This window comes from Vespula vulgaris, chromosome 3, assembly GCF_905475345.1.
Source record: "Vespula vulgaris chromosome 3, iyVesVulg1.1, whole genome shotgun sequence".
NCBI lineage: Eukaryota > Metazoa > Arthropoda > Insecta > Hymenoptera > Vespidae > Vespula > Vespula vulgaris.
In genome coordinates, this window is record NC_066588.1 from 9,407,120 (window position 1) to 9,426,124 (window position 19,005).

The following is a 19,005-nucleotide window of genomic DNA, read 5'->3' on the forward strand; positions in this document are numbered from 1 at the left end:
AAAGATTAGCTTACCTTTAAGAGACCAGAAGAAGAAAATTGTTGAGTGTATCGATAAGCAGCGAGGATAGTAATTTTAACAGCAAAAATCACACGTGAATGAGTTAAAAGAAGTCAACGGAGAAAGAGGTAATAAACGAATGAGAGAGAGAGAGAGAGAGAGAGAGAGAGAGAGAGAGAGAGAGAGAGAGAGAGAGAAAGATAGAAGAGGAGCTGGGCGCAAGGTAGGCCAGACCCTCGCCGATTCGAGGGCGTTATTGATCGATTCTACTGGTAGAGTTAGCTAGCTCGAATGGTCCCACGAGTCCAGTCGATGGTTAGCGCGTGTTAACTGCGCGCATCGGTCGAATACTTCGAACACTATGTCTAACACGAGTAATAATAGGTAGGACGATCGCGAAGAAAATTTTAAACGGACTCGGTGTAGTTGTCACAGATGAAAAAGAAAAATAAAATGATCGTTTGTTTGTACAATTGTTTGGCAAAGGCACTCGCTCGCTCGATCCGCTCCTGTACGTTCGCGCCTGCCTGGAAGAAGAAATAGCGAGTGTGCTATCAGTGTTAAGCGATATCGTCAGTCGTTTTAGCTAGTCCGTTAGCTCGGTTAGCTTCGAAAATTGTTCTATTCCTCGTTGGCAGGAAACCTGACGGGAAGTGTTTCTCTCCTTTTCATTCTTCCGGCATGTGATTAATACGAGGCGAACGATAAGAAGCATCCTCTGATTGACAGGTATTTTCACTTTGATGTAAATCGTATCTTTGCACGTTCTAATAAAAGTCTACAATAATTTCATCATATATCGATGTGTTTATTCGTTGGTCTATTCTTTTTTGCTCTGTTAAATGCGTAAATGAAAGATCGATGTGGATAATGATCAATCGATATTTCAAAGAGCGCCTCTAGCGAGCTTTAGTCCACGTTCCTCTTCAAGCTTTGATCCTGATTACGAGATTTACGAATAATCTGATATTTTGATAAATGTGTTAATCTTTTATTCTCTTTATTTTATTTATTCAATTTATTTTATCGCTATTCGTCAATTCTTATTTAGTTTAATTAATTAATCGATTGCATTTGGATCATAAGCTATTTTAAAGAATTTTTATATTTCGAGGGTATCCTTCAGAGAAATGTTTCAAGGATCCCCTCGACCTATTTTTTATCTTGCTTTTGTCAGTGGTGCTGATAGTGGTAGTGGTGGTGGTGGTGGTGGTGGTGGTGGTGGTCGTGGAGGAGAAGGAGGAGAAAGAGGTGGCGGTGATATTGCTTAGAAAAAAGCGAGCAGTGCAAACTAGGCAAAGACGGTGAACGCGCGGATGCGCCACGGCGTTGCCCTTGCGCCGTGAGAAATCAATAACTTAATACGAAAGTGGAGGATGACGAATAGTGTCACGGTCAATTAACAGCGTTCGCGATCGTTAAACGATTTGAGAATGATAGTTCCGGGAAATATGATCCTTTCAGTAAATGTTTCGATAGAATCGTAGTACAAGGATCAGTGAAATCAAAAAGTCGGATATGTCGATTTTGACATTTCTGTAAGATTTTCAGTTGGTTTTCAGTAATTATTTTCAGTTGGGTAGTGTGTTTATAGAGCTTTTTAGAAAACTGATTTTGACTTTTGTTACAGGCTAATATCGCAAGATCGAAGAATGAAATAGCCATGATCGGAGTAGGAAGCGAGGTCGAAGAGAAGCCATCGGCAGAAATCTCTTGCATATATTGTATAAAACGGTGACAGAGCATCAAATGGCAACCATGGATATACAAAGAAAGCATCTCTGTCCACGTTTGGTGGACTACCTCGCTATCGTGGGAGCCAGATCGGCTCCGATCTCTCGTCAGCCTGTACAGGTATGTAATATATGCACGTACATACATACGTGTTAATGTCTAAAAGAAAAAAAAGATGAGAAGGCAATTGACAAAGTTTATATAACTTGTTTTTTTTATAATTATCAGGTTCCGGAATTGTTGCGTAGATATCCGGTGGAGGATCACAAAGATTTTCCTCTACCTTTGGATATGGTATATTTTTGTCAACCAGAAGGTTGCAGCAGTGTGGGACCTAAACGTACAGCCTTGCGAGAAGCTACGTCTTTCACTTTCACCCTCACGGATAAGGATTCAGGTAAGATTCCTAGAACTGGAAAATATTTTTCTCTTCGACTATCGTACGTATTTTCGCATACGTATTTTATTTGTCTGATCTATGTATCGTTTAATTTACGTATTTTTTTCTTTTTTTTTTTAAGGAAAAACACGATATGGCATTTGCGTTAATTTCTACCGACCTATAGAAAGGGCTGGGACAAATGCACGTGGTGGTATTTCAATGAGAAGAGACAAATACAACACCACTTTTAGAAGGGAGAGCTGGAGGAAGAGTATGGAAAAAAGTACAGATTCTGCATTTTCTAGGTGAAATATTATTTCTTAGTGTTTTATTCTTTTCTGTCATCTTGATACAATTTTGATTAGCACGATAATGAGATTGTATCTCGAGCTGTTATTTATAGCGACTATAGAAGCAGTGCGGTGGGTCCTAGTGATTCTGAGAAAGATTGCTCTAGTAGCAGAAGAGACTCTGACACGTCCCATGCGCCTTACGCACCGAGATTGGGTGTCACAGCACCGAGTGGTGACAGCGAAAGCGGTGGTAGTCATTCTCCTTCGCCTCGAGCTTCTCGAAGACGGCAGGTTAGTCGTTATTTTTTCGATCATTAACAGACATAAATTTTTCGATCATAACAGACATAAATATATTTTTTTCAGAGGGTTCGAAATCATTCCTTAACATCACTTTGTATCATTTCTCATCATCCGTTCTTTTCGATGTTTCGAGAATGTCTTTTCGTTTTGAAGAAGATCATCGATGCATGCAACGATAACTCGACTCCTCAGAAAGTAGGAGCTTCGAGGCAAACTAATAGGTATCGTTTATCCTTGTTGAATTATAATTGGAACAAGTATAATTTACTTTCTTTTTTCTATCTTCAGAGATTCAGTGTGGAGTGTTCTTAGTGGTCAAGTTTTGGAAGGGACTCCGTCCATCGTGTTGCACGATATACGGGAGATCGAAACCTGGATCCTGAGATTGTTGAGCAGTCCAGTGCCAGTACCAACGAAAACGCGTGTAGAAATCGAAATAGTATCGTCGACTATGCAACCTCCACTCTGCTTTGCTCTACCTGATCATACAAGATTTTCTTTGGTTGATTTTCCTCTACACTTGCCTCTCGAACTTCTTGGCGTTGAAATATGTTTGAAAGTTCTCACTCTCATTTTATTAGAAAATAAGGTAATTGTTGTTGGTATTAATCACAATCGATTCGATTGATCTTATAACGTAATATTTGAACAACGATCTTTGAAATACTCTCGTTTCAGATCGTATTACAATCACGAGATTATAATGCTTTGTCGATGTCGGTGATGGCATTTGTCACAATGATCTATCCCTTAGAATACATGTTTCCTGCAATACCATTGTTACCAACCTGCATGAGCTGTGCGGAACAACTACTACTTGCCCCAACGCCGTATATCATCGGAATACCTGCCTCTTTTTTAATGTATAAGAAAAATTTCAAAATGCCGGATGATGTCTGGCTGGTGGATCTCGATAGCAATAAAGTAACTGCGCCTCCTGGTTTGGCCGATCAATTACCACCCTTGCCTGAACCGGAAGGTACCATACTAAAGAACCACCTGAAACAGGTCAGTTCAATGGTTCAATATGCTTCGATATATCATTTCAAATCATTTTGACGTCTTTTCTAATATCATATGCACAACTAATCCCATCCATCATCTAATAATTATTACTCCATTCGTTTCCGCAGGCAATGCAACTGATGGATCAAGTTGGCTCTGGTGTAAATATTCTATTGTTTTTTAATTTTTTATTCTTTCTATAACATTTATTTTACAGTAGTTAACAGTAAGCGGAATCTGTCGCAGTGTTGTAGTGATTCTTTTAATTTCAAACCTGCGTATGCATCGCGCGAACGTCGCACTTCCTTTGCCGGAGGATTCAATATTATCGACGCAACGATTTTTTTTTGCAACAATCCTATTAGTGCCACCCGAATAGCTGATTTACTTTTTCAATAGATCATTCCATACATTATTTGATTATGTCTGATTTAAGACACGCTTGCAATCATAGATTTTGTAGATGAGCTACTTTGCTTTTTTCATTTACTAATGATTGTATATTTTCATACTGTATCACTTTCAGACAATGGGTAGTATGTCCGCTTCGCAAGCTATACCCCCGGACACTTGGTCATCACGATTGTCCTCTCAATCTCCCAGCAGAAGAGAAAGTTCAGCATCTCAACATTCTCAAAATTTAAGGTGAAGCTTTAAAGTTTACAAAGTAAATCTAAGAATTGTTCATTGAAAACGTACTTTATATCTTTTAGCGTGTCGACAATGAGGCACAGGCCGAGCGTTGATTATCAACATGGTCACGGTCCAGCAAGCTCGTTGGGTAGCAACGCATCACAGCTACGTCGTCCGTCGTTAACAGCTGCGATGGCATCAGCTTCAGCGTCTGGAGGAAGCGGTACGCCTTCTCCTTCATCATCGTCACCAGTAACTGGGCCTGGGACCACACCTGGCAGTGGAACGTCCACAACTTCGACTATGGGTCCACCGTTTAATCCCTTTATCTACGGTAACGACGTTGATTCGGTCGATATCGCAACACGAGTGGCTATGGTCCGCTTCTTCAACTCTCAAAATCTCTTGGCCAATTTTACTGAGCATACACGCACGCTGAGGCTCTACCCAAGACCCGTAGTTGCATTTCAAATAAATTCTTTCCTCCGTTCGAGACCAAGAGCGAGTCAGTTTCTGAACAAATTTGCGCGCACACAAGCCGTCGAATTTCTCGCCGAGTGGTCGCTTACACCCAGTAACGTTGCTTTTTTGAGAGTACAAACCGGAGTGTTTGATCCGGCGCAAATCGGTGATAAGTCAAAATGGTACGCTGCGAATCTCGAGCCAATACATTTCAAAGTTTGGGATAACTCTAGCTCTTTGGCAAACGCTTTAAATGCGCTGAAGGAGTTGGAAAGTCAGCCAACTGACGAGAGTGGCTCGGATTCAGAAGGTGCAGAAAGCACGAGCTCTTCTTATTCTTCTCTCAGTGATTTCGTTTCGGAAATGGCATCGTCGGATTTGTCACCGAGTGAGTAAAGATTTTCTTGCATCTTTGCGAATATTTCTTGCTCATCTCTCATTTACGTTATCTTTTCTACAGGCTATAATTGTCCTCAAGTCAGTCAACCTCAACAAATGGCACTTTCGATTGATCCAAAGAACATTTATAATCCACCAAGTTCATTGCAATATCCTGGCGTGGAAGAAGAATCACCGGTGCGTCCCGAAAGTCCACCAAGTACATCCTCCAGCCATAGCGATCTCAGCAGTCCGAGTTTCAACAGAGACTCCGAATTGGAGTTGAATCCCAAAGCTCTCGAAACATCGCAATCTACCAATGTAAGTGAAAAAAAGATGGAATGGTTTATCGTAATGTGAAATGTTTTTTATTATACATATATCAATAAATTAGAGACAATAGAAATGATCACGTTAAAAGAGAACGGTGGGCTTTATTACGGATGTTCCTTGTCGTGCGCATATCACATTATGTCCTCTTTTTCAAGCAAGCTTTTTTTTGAAAAAATTTTCTCATTCTTCTGCTATTTTCTATCGCTTAAAACGTAACGCGTATCCCTTCAAAAATGTTCAATACATAATCGTTGACTTTCACTATCGACGAAGAAACATAATTCGCAAAACTAGGCCAATGCCATTACATATCTCATGCTAATTAAACGTTCATTTAACTTTTGTATGTTACATGCTTTTTGTGCTAATGAATTACTTGATCATAGGATAAAGAGGAAGGTGGTAGTTTTGAGTCAGACTCTGCATCAACAATAACTCCACGCACAATCCTGAGCGCACAAAGTTCAATAGGCCAGTTTGGAGTGGGCATGGGGTCATTAGGTAACTCCTTGCTCAACGACACTGAACGCACTACCACCCCTCACAGGACATCACGCGTCACTAGATATATGGTTCCTGTGAGTCATTCTATATGCGTGCATCGGATTTCTGTCCTGCATCTATCTTTTCAAAAGATTCCGTTTTGTCTCTGTATCACTATACGAATGCATGCACATCTGGTATCATTTTCAATTTCACTGACTTGGGGGAATGTCACGTCTTTCAAAAAATGTCACTTGGCATGAAATTGTATTTTTCTCTTACAGTTTATATGTGATACTACCTGGGTCCTTTATTCGTTCAACTTACGTACATCTACGTATTTTTCCTATCGTAGCTAAGTACAATATGATTTTATGTATGTCATTTTTCCTTCGTATCTTTCTCTTTCCTATCAAATCATAAATATTCTACGTAAATTCTTATTTTCAGTTTATATATATATATATTTTGTCGATAAACGATTATTATAATATTGATAAAAAAGTTCTACACACAGTATGTAGTCTCTAACTCTTTAGTCTTTGATAAAGATATAATCAATGATTCGTATTACTCTGTCCACTGAGTATCGGTCAATTTTTAGAATTAATTTGGTGTGTGCACAATATTGCGTGCGATATCTTGAATGAAAGCTTATTGCAAGGACGAGTAAAGTTGAAAAGGATACATCAAAGTAACAAATTTTGTTTACCTAATGTTAAAGGTGACGCCCAGTGGAACGAGTCTTCAGAGACAACCAAGCGTTGGCAATGTTTTGGCACGAACGTCCAGCTTTGGGTCTAGCACGAGTCCACTTCTAACACGACAACTCAGTGGTAGTATGGATAATGAGACTCTTGCGGCATCTCGTCAGCAAGTGACGCCGAGTACTCCGGATGGACAGAAGAACAATACTGGTATGCCAGGAAATGGTGTCTTGAGACAAGGATCGCAGGGTTCGTTGTTTGAACAAATAGCGACTCAAGCAAAGGATCTCGTACGAGAAACGACCAGACAGAGTAGTCAAGATGGACTTCTTGCGCATATGGATAAAGTATTAATACCATTTACATTATTTTCGTTTTGCTCGAATTATACAAATATTTTATTCTAAAAACCTCCTTTTTTTAGCTGAAGCATCAAGCAAAGGAGAAGATAACGGAAGCAGGTGAAGACAGTTTGTTCGCGCCATTAGAACAGGTTTCTTCGTTATCTGATTAATTATTTGACAATTTTATAATTATATGTTATATAGAAGATAATATAGAATTCGTTTACAGTTTACACAACAAACGAAGAAGGCTGTAGGCGAAGCTACCAAGTCCGTTCAAGAGGCATCAAAAACAGCTATCGAAGCTAGCAAGACAGCTGCAGGTGTGAGCAAAAACACTTTTGACGACTTAACGTACATGGGTAAAAGTACGTTTGGTGATTTAACAAAGAGTGCTAAGGAGGTCGCAACGAAAAAGGGTTTGCTCAAGGTACCTAGAAAATAATATTAGATTAGAAAGAGCATTCATTTCAATTTTGCGTTTTTATTGTCATTTCAGGGTCTCGGAGAGTCACAACAATCTTCACCACCTCATACTCCTCCATCTTCTGGTATAACTCAAAGGAGAGAATCATCCAGCACTCAATTGGTTGCCTCGGATACTCGTTCCGGACGTAGAGACATCGGCCGTGATTTCTTTAGTAACATTAGTAGCGATTTAAACGGCATCGCTGCTCAAACGAGCAGTATGTTCAGTGATTTATTTGGTACGTTTATTTTTTTTTATAATCACTAAGGTTGGAAAGACTAAGGTCTTTCATATCACTTACCTTTGTACATATCTCTACAGGTAACAGAAATAGTTCTAATCGGAATCTTGCGCAATCACAAAGATCAAAGGAGAGAACTAGCACATCATTTGGACCCTTTCCTAAAGGTTAATACAAGACTAAATACAAGTTACAAACGAAAAAAGAAAAAACGATAACGAAAGTTTAATAATGATTGGGATACTTTAGTGTTCAAGATACTTTAATGTTTAGTTTCAGGAAAGACAGGTCTCGTTGAGCGTTCATCATTAATAAAGCATTCTTCGATGAAAGCTAATCAAGAAGAGATGCAAAGGATGCAAAATGCAGAACGATCCAGTACAAACAGCGACAATCAAGCCTTCTTAACGGATGTAAATACATCTTAATAACAGTATTTTAATCTTAAACGTAATTCTTTTTGAATTTTTTTATCGTGGTATTTTTAGGTGGTAACACAAGTTCTGGCTGGTGAAGGCGTCGGTTGGCTCAAATTGAATAGATTGAAGAAACTTATGGAAGATGAAAGCTATCGAGATTTGGTCGTTACAAAGCTTAATAAAGGGCTCAATAGAAAAATTAGTCCCGATGATCATATTGACGATGTGGTGAGTTGTATCACATGTTCGACTGAAATTTATATTTCGTGCGCTAATTATACGATAATTATTACTTTTCAGTGCATCTCTAAACCGGTATATAAGGGAATGCTAAAGTGCCTTCAAGCAGTGGTTCATGGTCTCGCTCATACTTATAGTAATTTCGGATTAGGTGGAATGGCTTCGGTTTTCCAATTGATGGAAATAGCTCATACTCATTATTGGAGTAAGGATCTATCCGAAGGAGGTTTCGATGGTTCACTTTTATCACAGGTTTGTAAAATGAAAATAATACTAATATTGATTAATAAAGAGAGCATAGTGCAAATAATGTTTCATTAACGATTAATAAACAATTAGTAATTAATAATCACCTATCTATTATTCAGGCATCGAGTCCATTTGGTAGCAAGGAAAATTTGAAGTCTCCACAATCTCCGAATCAAGGTGAACTTCCAGATATTTCTCAAAGATTAAGAAGTTCACAAATGCGAGATACACGATCAGATGTGACAGGAGAACAATCGGAGCTGATACACACACACAGGCACACGCATTGACTCTACTTGTCCCTTTTGTTTGCAGAAATACCATCTCAGGTTCAACTTGAATTACCCCAGGGGCAACAAACGAGTGACGTTGGGCAATCGACAACGGACATGTTTTTGGATATGTTCACGAAAAAAAAAAAGTTTTTGTGCAAACTGACGTCATTCGATTCTGAGGTACGAGAAAGATATTACAACTGGAATGTTCCTTTCTATGTGGTGTGGTGATATGAAACAGCTCCTCTCTTCGATATGTGACATATATTTTCCCAAATGCGAAGCATTTGATCCACGCGTTTTTAGATACCGTAAGATTCGTATTATTCGAATAAAGGAGATATTAATTGCATACTTGTTTTAAGTTAATTCCATTGGCGTTAGCTAATTAATTCATTCGAAGATGAATTCTTTATAGGCAAACTTTCTAATATATATTTACATTATTTATGAACATGATATGTTTTTTAGAGTGGGCGGGGAGGTGGAACAGGAAGCAGCGAAGCTTTATCCACTGACGGAGGTAGCATTATCACTAATCCTGCTTTTCGGCAATCACATCAAGCTTCTTTCCGAAGCACTGTGTCTGATAGCGAGGTCGAACAAGGCAATGTAAATTTCTTATTGAATTAGTTGCATTAATCAAGTAGATATTATATTCCACAATTTATCATCAACATCAAATTTAGATGGATCTCGTAGATTCTTCTTCTCAAAATCTTCGATTTTTCTTTAAGATGAACGAGAACGAGCCTCAAAAGTAGTTTGATTAAAAAAAAAAAAAAATAATTACAGTGGTAGTCAATAGTTTAGCTTTACCTTTAGCTGCTTCATGCATTTATTCCACCTTAGAGTTAAATTTTTCCTTCGAATTAAATTTTTCCATTTAATTTTCTCTATTTTCGATGAGTGCTATTCCTGGTAAGATGTTATCACAACATGAAATTGAAGAGTTCAAGGCGAACTTACGGATCTAACTATGCAAATTACTTTTCTGCTTATCTATCTCTTCCATCTCACTATTTTTCTCAATTAGCAAGACATTTATATTATTCTTCAATTAAGTAATTACTTAATTGTAGACATTACCCATGCGTTTGAAAACGTTGAGTAACACTAGTTTAGATCAATGATTAGTAATCTTTTATCGATAAAGTAAGGTGAACGAGTAATTCCATATCCGCACGTCCACGTTATTCGATCTTCTGTTTCCAGTTTCCGCGTCAAGGAAAACAACGTACAGGTAGCGTTTGGTCCAGTAAATCATCGTTGAGTACAGGCTTCAGGTACCATGGTGGAAATTTGATATCTACGACACCAATGTCTAGTCCTGAAACAGCACGAACTTATCTCTTCGAAGGTATGCCATAAGAAAAATATTTGACAAATTATTTCGCGCACATAATAATGCATATTTCGATTAGGTCTTTTGGGTAAAGAAAGATCCAATCTTTGGGACCAAATGCAATTCTGGGAGGATGCTTTCCTAGACGCTGTATCGCAAGAACGAGATATGTTGGGTATGGATCAGGGTGCAGGAGAGATGATGGAGAGGTGACGATCGTTATTCAAAATCTTACAGATCGATAAAGATAAAAGAAATTAAATAATGTTCGTTTATTCAGGTACAAGAGTTTGAGCGATAGCGAAAGACGTCGATTGGAACACGACGAGGATCGATTGTTGTGTTCCCTTTTGCACAATCTCACTGCAATCTTGGTAATGTTGAACGTTGAAAAGAACGAGGTGAAACGTAAAGTACGGAGGTTACTGGGAAAAAGTCACATCGGTTTGATTTACAGTCAGGAGCTGAATCAGCTTCTCGATCAGATAAACAACCTCGTACGTTCCTTTTATAAGATTTATTAAATTCGTACTTTTCAGGAAGATGCATTACATAAATGCATTTTTTCAGCATGGAAACGATATCGATCTGAAGCCATTGACCTCTCGACAAATGCATCGTCAGTCCTTTACCGTTCATGCTGGTGTCGATGCTGAGGGTGATCTAAGATTCCTCGAAGTTCGTCATGATGGTCTTGTGCTGAGATCAGTAAACGGAGTTATCGTTGAACGTTGGTGGTACGAACGACTGGTAAACATGACCTACAGTCCGAAAAACAAGGTCCTTTGTTTATGGAGAAGAAACGGTGGTCAAACACAATTTCATAAATATTACACAAAGAAGGTAAGTTTAACAAAAAACAAGAGAATAATTTCTATATATATATATACATTGATAATAATTTTTCATTTCGAGAAAGTAAATAAGAGAGTTTGTTCATGACACCTTTTATAGTGCAAAGACCTGTACTACTGTATAAAAGATGCGATGGAAAAAGCCGCTGCCCGTGGAAGAGGAGGAAACATCGGTATCGAGCTGGGAGGTGAATTTCCGGTTCAGGACATGCGTACAGGAGAGGGCGGGCTTCTTCAGGTTTGCATGGAAGGTGTTGGTCTTCTCTTCGCGAACAGCAAGGTACGACCAGTCCACCATCCTTGCCCGTTATACGTTCGCATTATATATTTTACGTATTTTCGAGGGTGCAAGAAGAATGAAAACTTCAACTTTACCAGTTGTACTAATAATTTCCTTTGTACATCGTCCGATTCTTTCTTGTATGTCATATTTGACAACTTTACTTTCCTATTTCTTCTGTTCTTAATAGGTACTCGTAAATGACCTCTCTTTTCTTTCTCTCTCTCTCTCTCTCTCTCTCTCTGTCTCTCTGTCTCTTTCTCAATCAATCTATCTATTTTTTTATATATCTATCTATCTATCTATCTAGTTTTCTATCTATCTATCTATCTATCTATCTATCTATCTATCTATTTATCTATCTTATTTCTTTTTTTCCTTCCCTCATTTCTTTTTCCTTCTTCTATGGCAATGTTATTGTTTCCTCTAATGTTAATACTTAAAACAAAGGTATAATTGTTCGACGATTGTATATAAGTTGAGTAATACTTTTACAAGTATGTTTCTTCGCTCCGGTTCAACGTTCGAGAACTTAAGAAAATCAAATATTTTAAATGCAATGGATAATGTAAAAAAAAGAAAGAAAAACGAAAAAAGAAAAGAAAGAAAGATAAGATTAAGTTCAAAGGAAGTTGAACCGAAATGAACGCAAAATCAAAGAGCATAGCCGTCGCTCAGCCACTTTTCCTCTTCGTATTGTTTCGATTATTGAATACTCTCTCTCTTTCTCTGTGTTTTTTCGTTACTGCATTGATGCAAGGACCACTCAATATTATCTCCCATCGCTAGCCACCACGATCTGCTTAATTTGTATCTGTACGTATTTTATCAGTCTTATGTATGATGAGCTCGCGAAATTCGGCGGTATAAAAGGATCTCTTTTCATGAATCAAACGAATTTGGGCGGGCCGAGATGGGATAGGGTGGAAAGGGGGTGGAGGGTACGATACGGTACAGGAAAACTACTGCAAGAACAACTGAGTGCGAGAATGTTGAAGCGAGTGCAAGAGTAAGAGCGAGAGAAGCATTGAATGAGAATGATCTGCGTAATTTGAACGAGAAGTATTTTGCGAAGGGAGAGGGGTTCATGAACAGAAAATATGATTTCAAAGAAAAGGAATAGTATTTAAAAGAAATGTATACACTCGTGGCAGAGCATTTATGACATTGCTCTGATTTTTTATCGGTGATTTTGTTTTGAGCAATATTTTGTTGAAAGCGTTCATCAATGTTTTCTTGCATGGAGCTCGATGTGCAGCTGCAGACTCTTTTTATCTGTATTATAACAATTATCTACACACATTTATTATATATTTACATTACGTTTATAGGAATTAAGGGTCTAGGAAATACGGATCGTTTGAAAATACTGTCTTTATATATATATATATATATATATATATATATATATATATATATACATATATATACATATATATACTATTACGTTATGACTTGTATATGAATGTTGGATGCTACGTAAAGATTTTTCAAGTCTCAAAGTTTTTTTTTTTGTCTGTCGTGGTCACACCGGAGAAAAGTCTATCGAATATTAATTACGTAAACGTGAAAGAAAATAATAGGAAAAAAGAAAAAGGGAAGAAAGATGGAAAGAAAGAAAGAAACGATCATTATACTTTTTTTTTTCGAAACTAGATAGACTTTTCTCAGCTTGGGGAACTTTTGAGATGGTCCTTGAACAATGAAATATTAATCGTTTATATTAAATTGGCCACGTCGATAGGTAAATAGCTGTATTATGTTACCGTGCAGCCCTGTCTCTCTTTACATAGTGGATATTATTGTCTACGAAATTTAATTTTTTGTATTTCTGTTTTCTGTTTCGTGTCCCGTCCATCGACAATGCCCTGCGGCTGGGCAAGCAGGATTTCGAGGTATTGATCAACAAATCATTATTTGTTATACATCCAATATTTAATTATACTCAGTGTTGGCCGTGTTCCGGAAATGCTTATTTATTTTACCGTTATTTATAATCGTTTTTTCACTATTACATACATATATATACATATTATATATATATATATTTACCACACATTCTTGAATTGCATTTGAAACGACTGATCTGCTCTGTCTATCTTACTGTTCTCTCACCATCGATCGATGTCTTGGTACTGTCCGTTGTTACTGCGATACATTATTGCAATAGGTATATATGTGTGTAGTTTATGAGCACACGTATACATACGTGTATCACAAAAAAATATCGTCAAGTTTATTATTTTTCACGCACTCACGATTATCAGTGTTGTTATTATAAAGAATTAATCCTATGAATATTGTTGAAATTTGTAACATGATATTCAGTGCTATTTGAACGCAATGTTACTGGAAATGGCAGAAACGAACGTTTAGGTTGTAAGATAAATCGAGATATACCCTTCCTGTGATCGAGTGACTTATTCGACTTTTAAAAGATCTTTTAAATCCATCTTGTAACAGCAGCGAAAGCATCGATTATCCCCAATAGGGATTCGGGTAATCGTAAGATAAACGTCAGCAGATCAATGTTAGAAATTGATAAAAATCTTGCCTTTGGTCGATTCGCTTTACGATTACGCTGTATACTCGTATGTATACAAAAAAAAAAAACAATGTTCATTTCGGAGTACGGCCGTAGATAAAGTATGTGCCGAAATAGTAGCGAATCGTGTAGTAACACCTGTAGTGCCTAACAAATACTGTTCTAAATTAACTAAACGTTGCACAAAACCGGGAGACAACCTTGAAATAATTAACTTCAATCGTTTACGATTTTATCGTTCGACGAGTCTAAAGATAATGAATAATTGAACTTTGTAAAGGGTCGCATATACTGCAATATTCGAAGAGCAAATTTCAAACTTGTTCTTGAAAAAGAAGTCAATGTTACAAGTTAAAAAAAACTAAAAAAAAAAAGAAAATAATATGTCACCCGGTTTTACGTCGAAAGGCTACCGTAAGACGGAAATCCGTTCGACGGTCACCTTGATTTAACAGGCTATTCCGATAGCGCCGATCACGCAGTAGAGCAATTGTGTCGTGCTATACATCGCTATCCCAAAACTAAGTCCAGTCTAACTTAATAACTAAAAATTAAATCAAAGCCTTACTCGGATTCGTAAATGATAAATTTTCGTTAACGAAGATCATCGCAATGTCACTATTCCTGTTACCATAACCACGATCATAAACACATATATACACCATGAGATGACCTTTAGCATGGCACTGCTACGTGATGTTTCTCCTCTCTTCAAATTTCTTCTATCGAGCACACGAATAATGAGTATTATTTATTCCCATTACTAACACATTTGACTATCTCACACATAGCACTTAAATATATCTAATCATGATTGTGCATCATTATCGAGGTACCCCCTTCACCGCTATATATATACATATATATTTATATCTATATCTAGACGATGCGATTGCACATTTAGCAGACTATCCGACGCTAAGCGGTTGATAACATACGATAAGTTTAGGCCATCTCCAGAGTTGCCTGCCGCTGAATAAACGTTAACCACTGCCACTGCCATTGCTGCTGGTGTTTCGCGATATATTGCTATATTTACATCGTCTTTGTCGTTGCAATTATAAAAGAAAGAAAGAAAGAAAAAAAAATCGTGCATGATGCGCTTCGTAAGCTTCGCTTTTGCCACTTCCATTATCTGTATTTTTTCTTTTTTTCTTTTTTTTTTCCTTTAAGAAAGAAAAATTTTATAACGCTTTTATGATTCGATCGAGATTTTCGTGATTTATGAATGAAAATTTCTCTCTTATTTCATTGTGTTTCGTCTTTCTTGGTGCACAAATCATGGATCATGGGAGTCTAAATATAATGTCTATAATGTTTGAGAAATTCGCATGAAATGATTTGGAAGTCTTTGAATGACATCATCATTGATCTCATTAAACTTTGAATGAATATTCATATAGCGATACTTTCATATCGGCATATGACGATGCATGGTGTTACGGATTGCTTCGCTTTGCCGTCTTCGTGTTCTTGTTTTTCACGATATATGAGTAAATAAATAAAAATTGCATATGCATATCTCGCATGAATTTCCTAACCTTTCTTAAAGCTTTCACGCGATCATCGTCATGTCCGCTCTATAAACATAAAAAAAGAGAATGCATAAAAAAAGAGATCACTGTTTGAAAATCGATCTTATAAGAAACGAAAATATTATCATCTAACTAGCAATTTAATAGTAATTCTGTGACTCTCTCACGAACGATGATCTCTTCCTTTATTTGTTTTGCAAAATGCAAACGCATATTACGAGACTCGTTGATCGGTTGCTGGATACATTTAACAAATGATTTCAAAAAGCACCAAGTCCCTTATATACGCTTCTTCAAAGAGCTGTGATCGGTACCTTCTTCTCATTACGTAGATCCGTAGATGTAGTTAAACGGTACTTGCATGGAAGCGTAGAAATTCATTATCGTCAAGTTTACATTCGTTAATGCGTCCACGTTCTATTATTTCCAGTTTTTTGTAAGACTCGATCATATCCGCAAGTGCTTTACCCAGAAGGATGGAATCTTTGTTCTGGAAGAATTCAGTGAGTAGTCATCAGTGGCGAATATAGAACACACATCAAAGATCTATATCATGTTCTATGTGTTATCTTTCAGATCCTAAAACTAGACAAGTAATCCAACGTAAATATAGGTCGCAAATGGTGAGTGAAAAAAAAAAGGATGATATCCTAATATCTGCTTATTTTCACGCGATATTGTTTTCAATATTATTCGTTTTGTTCCATGAAGATAACAAATTCATACAGATAGCTGTATTACACATGAATTTAATTTGATTATATAGTAATTTAATTTACATTATGTACAATGTATAACCACTTTCAGTTTTTTTTTGTTTTCCTTTTTCTGTAATCACGTTGACTTCTATCACCTGACAGGTCAACGAGATGATACACTGTATGCATCGGATATTTTCAATTGCGTTTGCCGTTGCCGAACTCTCGTCAGAGGTTCATCTTGAACCTTTATCCGATAAAGACACTGCATGAAGCTTTATTTACGATGATTCCTTTCGTTTTGCAAATTTGACGTAAGTCTCACAATCCTTATTTACCTTCCTTATATGATATATTGTTTAAACTTTATCTTTTACGTTGCTCTTAATCGCACAGTTAACCGCCCTGTATGATTCATCGTAATGACACCTCCTTACAAAATCGTGACTTAATGGTATATTTATGTATATTTTCATCCACAGGCAGATCAAATCTGTTATGCGGTACTCTGTGTATTCTCTTATTTGGCTGCTGGCTTAGAACAACGTAAACAACATCAGCCTAATCAGCAAACGCATCAGCAACAACAACAGCAGCAGCAGCAGGAACAGCAACAGCAACAATTGCGCCAACAGCAGCAGAAGCAGTTACGTCAACAACAATTGCAACAGCAGCAACAGCATTTGCAGCAGCAGCATCAGCAACTGCGTCAACAGCAGCAGCAACAGCAGCAGCAACAGCAACAGCAACAGCAGCAGCTGCAGTTGCGTCAACAGCAACTGCAACAACAGTTACGTCAGCAACAGCAACAGCAACAGCAACAGCAACAAAGACGGCAGCAGCAACAACAGCAAATATCGCCACGGGATGAAAATATCCCTCAAATCGTACAGGGAAACACGAACACACAATTTGAACCCTTTCCTCAACAGCACTGACACAAAGGCAGGCACTCTCTCCCATTCGTGCATAATTACAATAAATGCGCTCCTTACGCTTGTCTACCTTGGGTATAATGAATTTAATGTAAAGCATGAGGTATCCTTTTCATTATTCGACCTTGGAATATCCAATAAATGTTCGTCGACGTGATATTTTCCTACAAGAAAACAAGCAAAGCTTAGAAATTCTTCATTTCTTACGCTTTAGCTGCTTTGTTCTTGACTCGTTCGACACTTCCATTATAACATGTGATATATGTAATCAATATAACAAAACAAAGTGCACTGAAGAAAGAAATAGAGAGAGAGAGAGAGAGAGAGAGAAATAAAGAAAGAAAAATGAAGATTGTAAACATACAGACATATGCACAGAACACACGTATTTGTATTATACATTACAGCCGTGTATAGAAAGTGTATATTTTTTTCAATATATATATATATATATATATATATATATATATATATATATATATATATATATATATATATATATATCATGAGAGTATATTCAGAGAAAAAGAGAGAGAGAGAAAAAAAACAGAGAATATTACAAGAGAGATCATAATTTTGAAGAAATATAATCTGTACGTACCTATAGATATTACATGCACGAATCCGACAGGATTAAAAAAAGAAAACGACCGATCAAGAATAGCCGTTCAATCCATAGTAAGCAGAGATATTGTATACGAATGTGAAAAAAGTTTATTGCATTTCATATTTTAGCTATCTCTCGTTACATTCTGGAGAAAATAAAGAAAAGAAAAAGAAAAAAAAAGGAAGAAAGACAAATCACCCAATGACTATTTTAGAGGTTCCTATTAAAACAGCGATTAATAACTAGTTGAACGAGATGTTAAGCAAGAATATCGTAATGCTAAATAAGTAATCAAATGTAATAATATTGACACGTATGAAATACGTGAACAGAATTGTTTTGCCTTCCTCAGGTCTCATGATCGATCGTCTAATCGTAAAACTTCGTAACATATCAAAGAAAACTTTCGTTCGTCTATTTTTGTCTTTTTTAAATAGATAGAGATTTCGTTGCAGCAAACACGCTTATTTGACAATAACGATTATTGAACAGTGAAAGTTGGCCTATAAACAAAGTAGACTTTTTTAAATGTCTACGATATTTTTAGGATATATTTCCAAAATATTCCGTATATTTTTCTCGATGATGTCGATGCCAAAGAAATTTGTACAGTAAAATCATATTAATTTTCTTCTTTTATTATCGGCGCGTTCTTTATTGTCCTTTCATTGATTAATCTCACTTTCTATTTCGACATTAGAACGATAAAGATGAGCCTGTTCTTGGCGAGTGTGAGGAGCACCTACACTATTACCTGTTATTATGACAAGATAAGCAATATACGGAAGCTTCTGTTGTATTTTAGTTAACGCACGTGTATTAAAAATTATTAAAAAAGAAAAAAAGGAAAAAAAAAAAGAAAAAAAAGCAAGCAGAATATAGAAAACTCTTTGTAAATATGTATCTACGGACTACAAAATTAAGAGCTGACACGAATATATTATAGTATTGTGACTTGAACTGTGGAAACAATAAAATTGGAAGTAGAAGAACTTGGAATGTTGCTAAATTCTTAATCCTAAGAAAATCTTAATATCCCGATGCTAAAATCCTACATTTTCAACTTGTTACTCTTTCAATTTAAATCTATAGTTATAAAAATCTTAAACAGGAAACTGTACTACGACATAACATCGTAACGATCATTTGTATACCTAATTGACCTTAATTAAACGTCATTGAATTCATAGAAGGCACAGTCATTCGAAAGCGTGCTTATGAATTATACAAGAGTTTGACGGATATGTCACGTATCC

General features: G+C 36.8%; 1 protein-coding gene across 2 annotated transcripts; it reads left to right on the forward strand.

The window, feature by feature from the left end:
- The first annotated feature begins 334 nt into the window (after positions 1–334).
- LOC127062273 (MAP kinase-activating death domain protein) lies at positions 335–18,741 on the forward strand. Of its 2 annotated transcripts, XM_050990170.1 has the most exons (33): positions 1,268–1,538; positions 1,631–1,854; positions 1,963–2,131; positions 2,256–2,421; positions 2,520–2,700; positions 2,776–2,933; positions 3,001–3,301; positions 3,391–3,720; positions 3,846–3,878; positions 4,244–4,362; positions 4,431–5,200; positions 5,273–5,511; positions 5,910–6,101; positions 6,731–7,060; positions 7,138–7,206; positions 7,287–7,487; positions 7,557–7,764; positions 7,848–7,934; positions 8,041–8,180; positions 8,256–8,414; positions 8,487–8,678; positions 8,795–8,852; positions 8,991–9,130; positions 9,422–9,562; positions 10,166–10,310; positions 10,375–10,504; positions 10,576–10,792; positions 10,866–11,138; positions 11,250–11,429; positions 13,316–13,324; positions 15,940–16,012; positions 16,086–16,132; positions 16,690–18,741. In XM_050990170.1, the coding sequence occupies exons 2-33, from the start codon at positions 1,750–1,752 to the stop codon at positions 17,143–17,145; spliced, it is 6,018 nt and encodes a 2,005-aa protein (XP_050846127.1). In that variant the 5' UTR covers positions 1,268–1,538; positions 1,631–1,749; the 3' UTR covers positions 17,146–18,741. The 2 variants fall into 2 exon arrangements, with proteins under 2 accessions (XP_050846128.1, XP_050846127.1); XM_050990171.1 differs by lacking the exons at positions 1,268–1,538; positions 5,910–6,101 and adding an exon at positions 335–729.
- The last annotated feature ends 264 nt before the right edge of the window (positions 18,742–19,005 follow it).

Excerpts from the sequence above, each read along its gene's own strand:
- LOC127062273 (XM_050990170.1), top strand. The coding sequence starts at position 1,750 with ATGGCAACCATGGATATACAAAGAAAGCATCTCTGTCCACGTTTGGTG. Across the intron at positions 4,363-4,430 it reads CAACATTCTCAAAATTTAAG|CGTGTCGACAATGAGGCACA; the intron begins GTGAAGCTTTAA and ends TATATCTTTTAG. Across the intron at positions 6,102-6,730 it reads TCACTAGATATATGGTTCCT|GTGACGCCCAGTGGAACGAG; the intron begins GTGAGTCATTCT and ends CTAATGTTAAAG.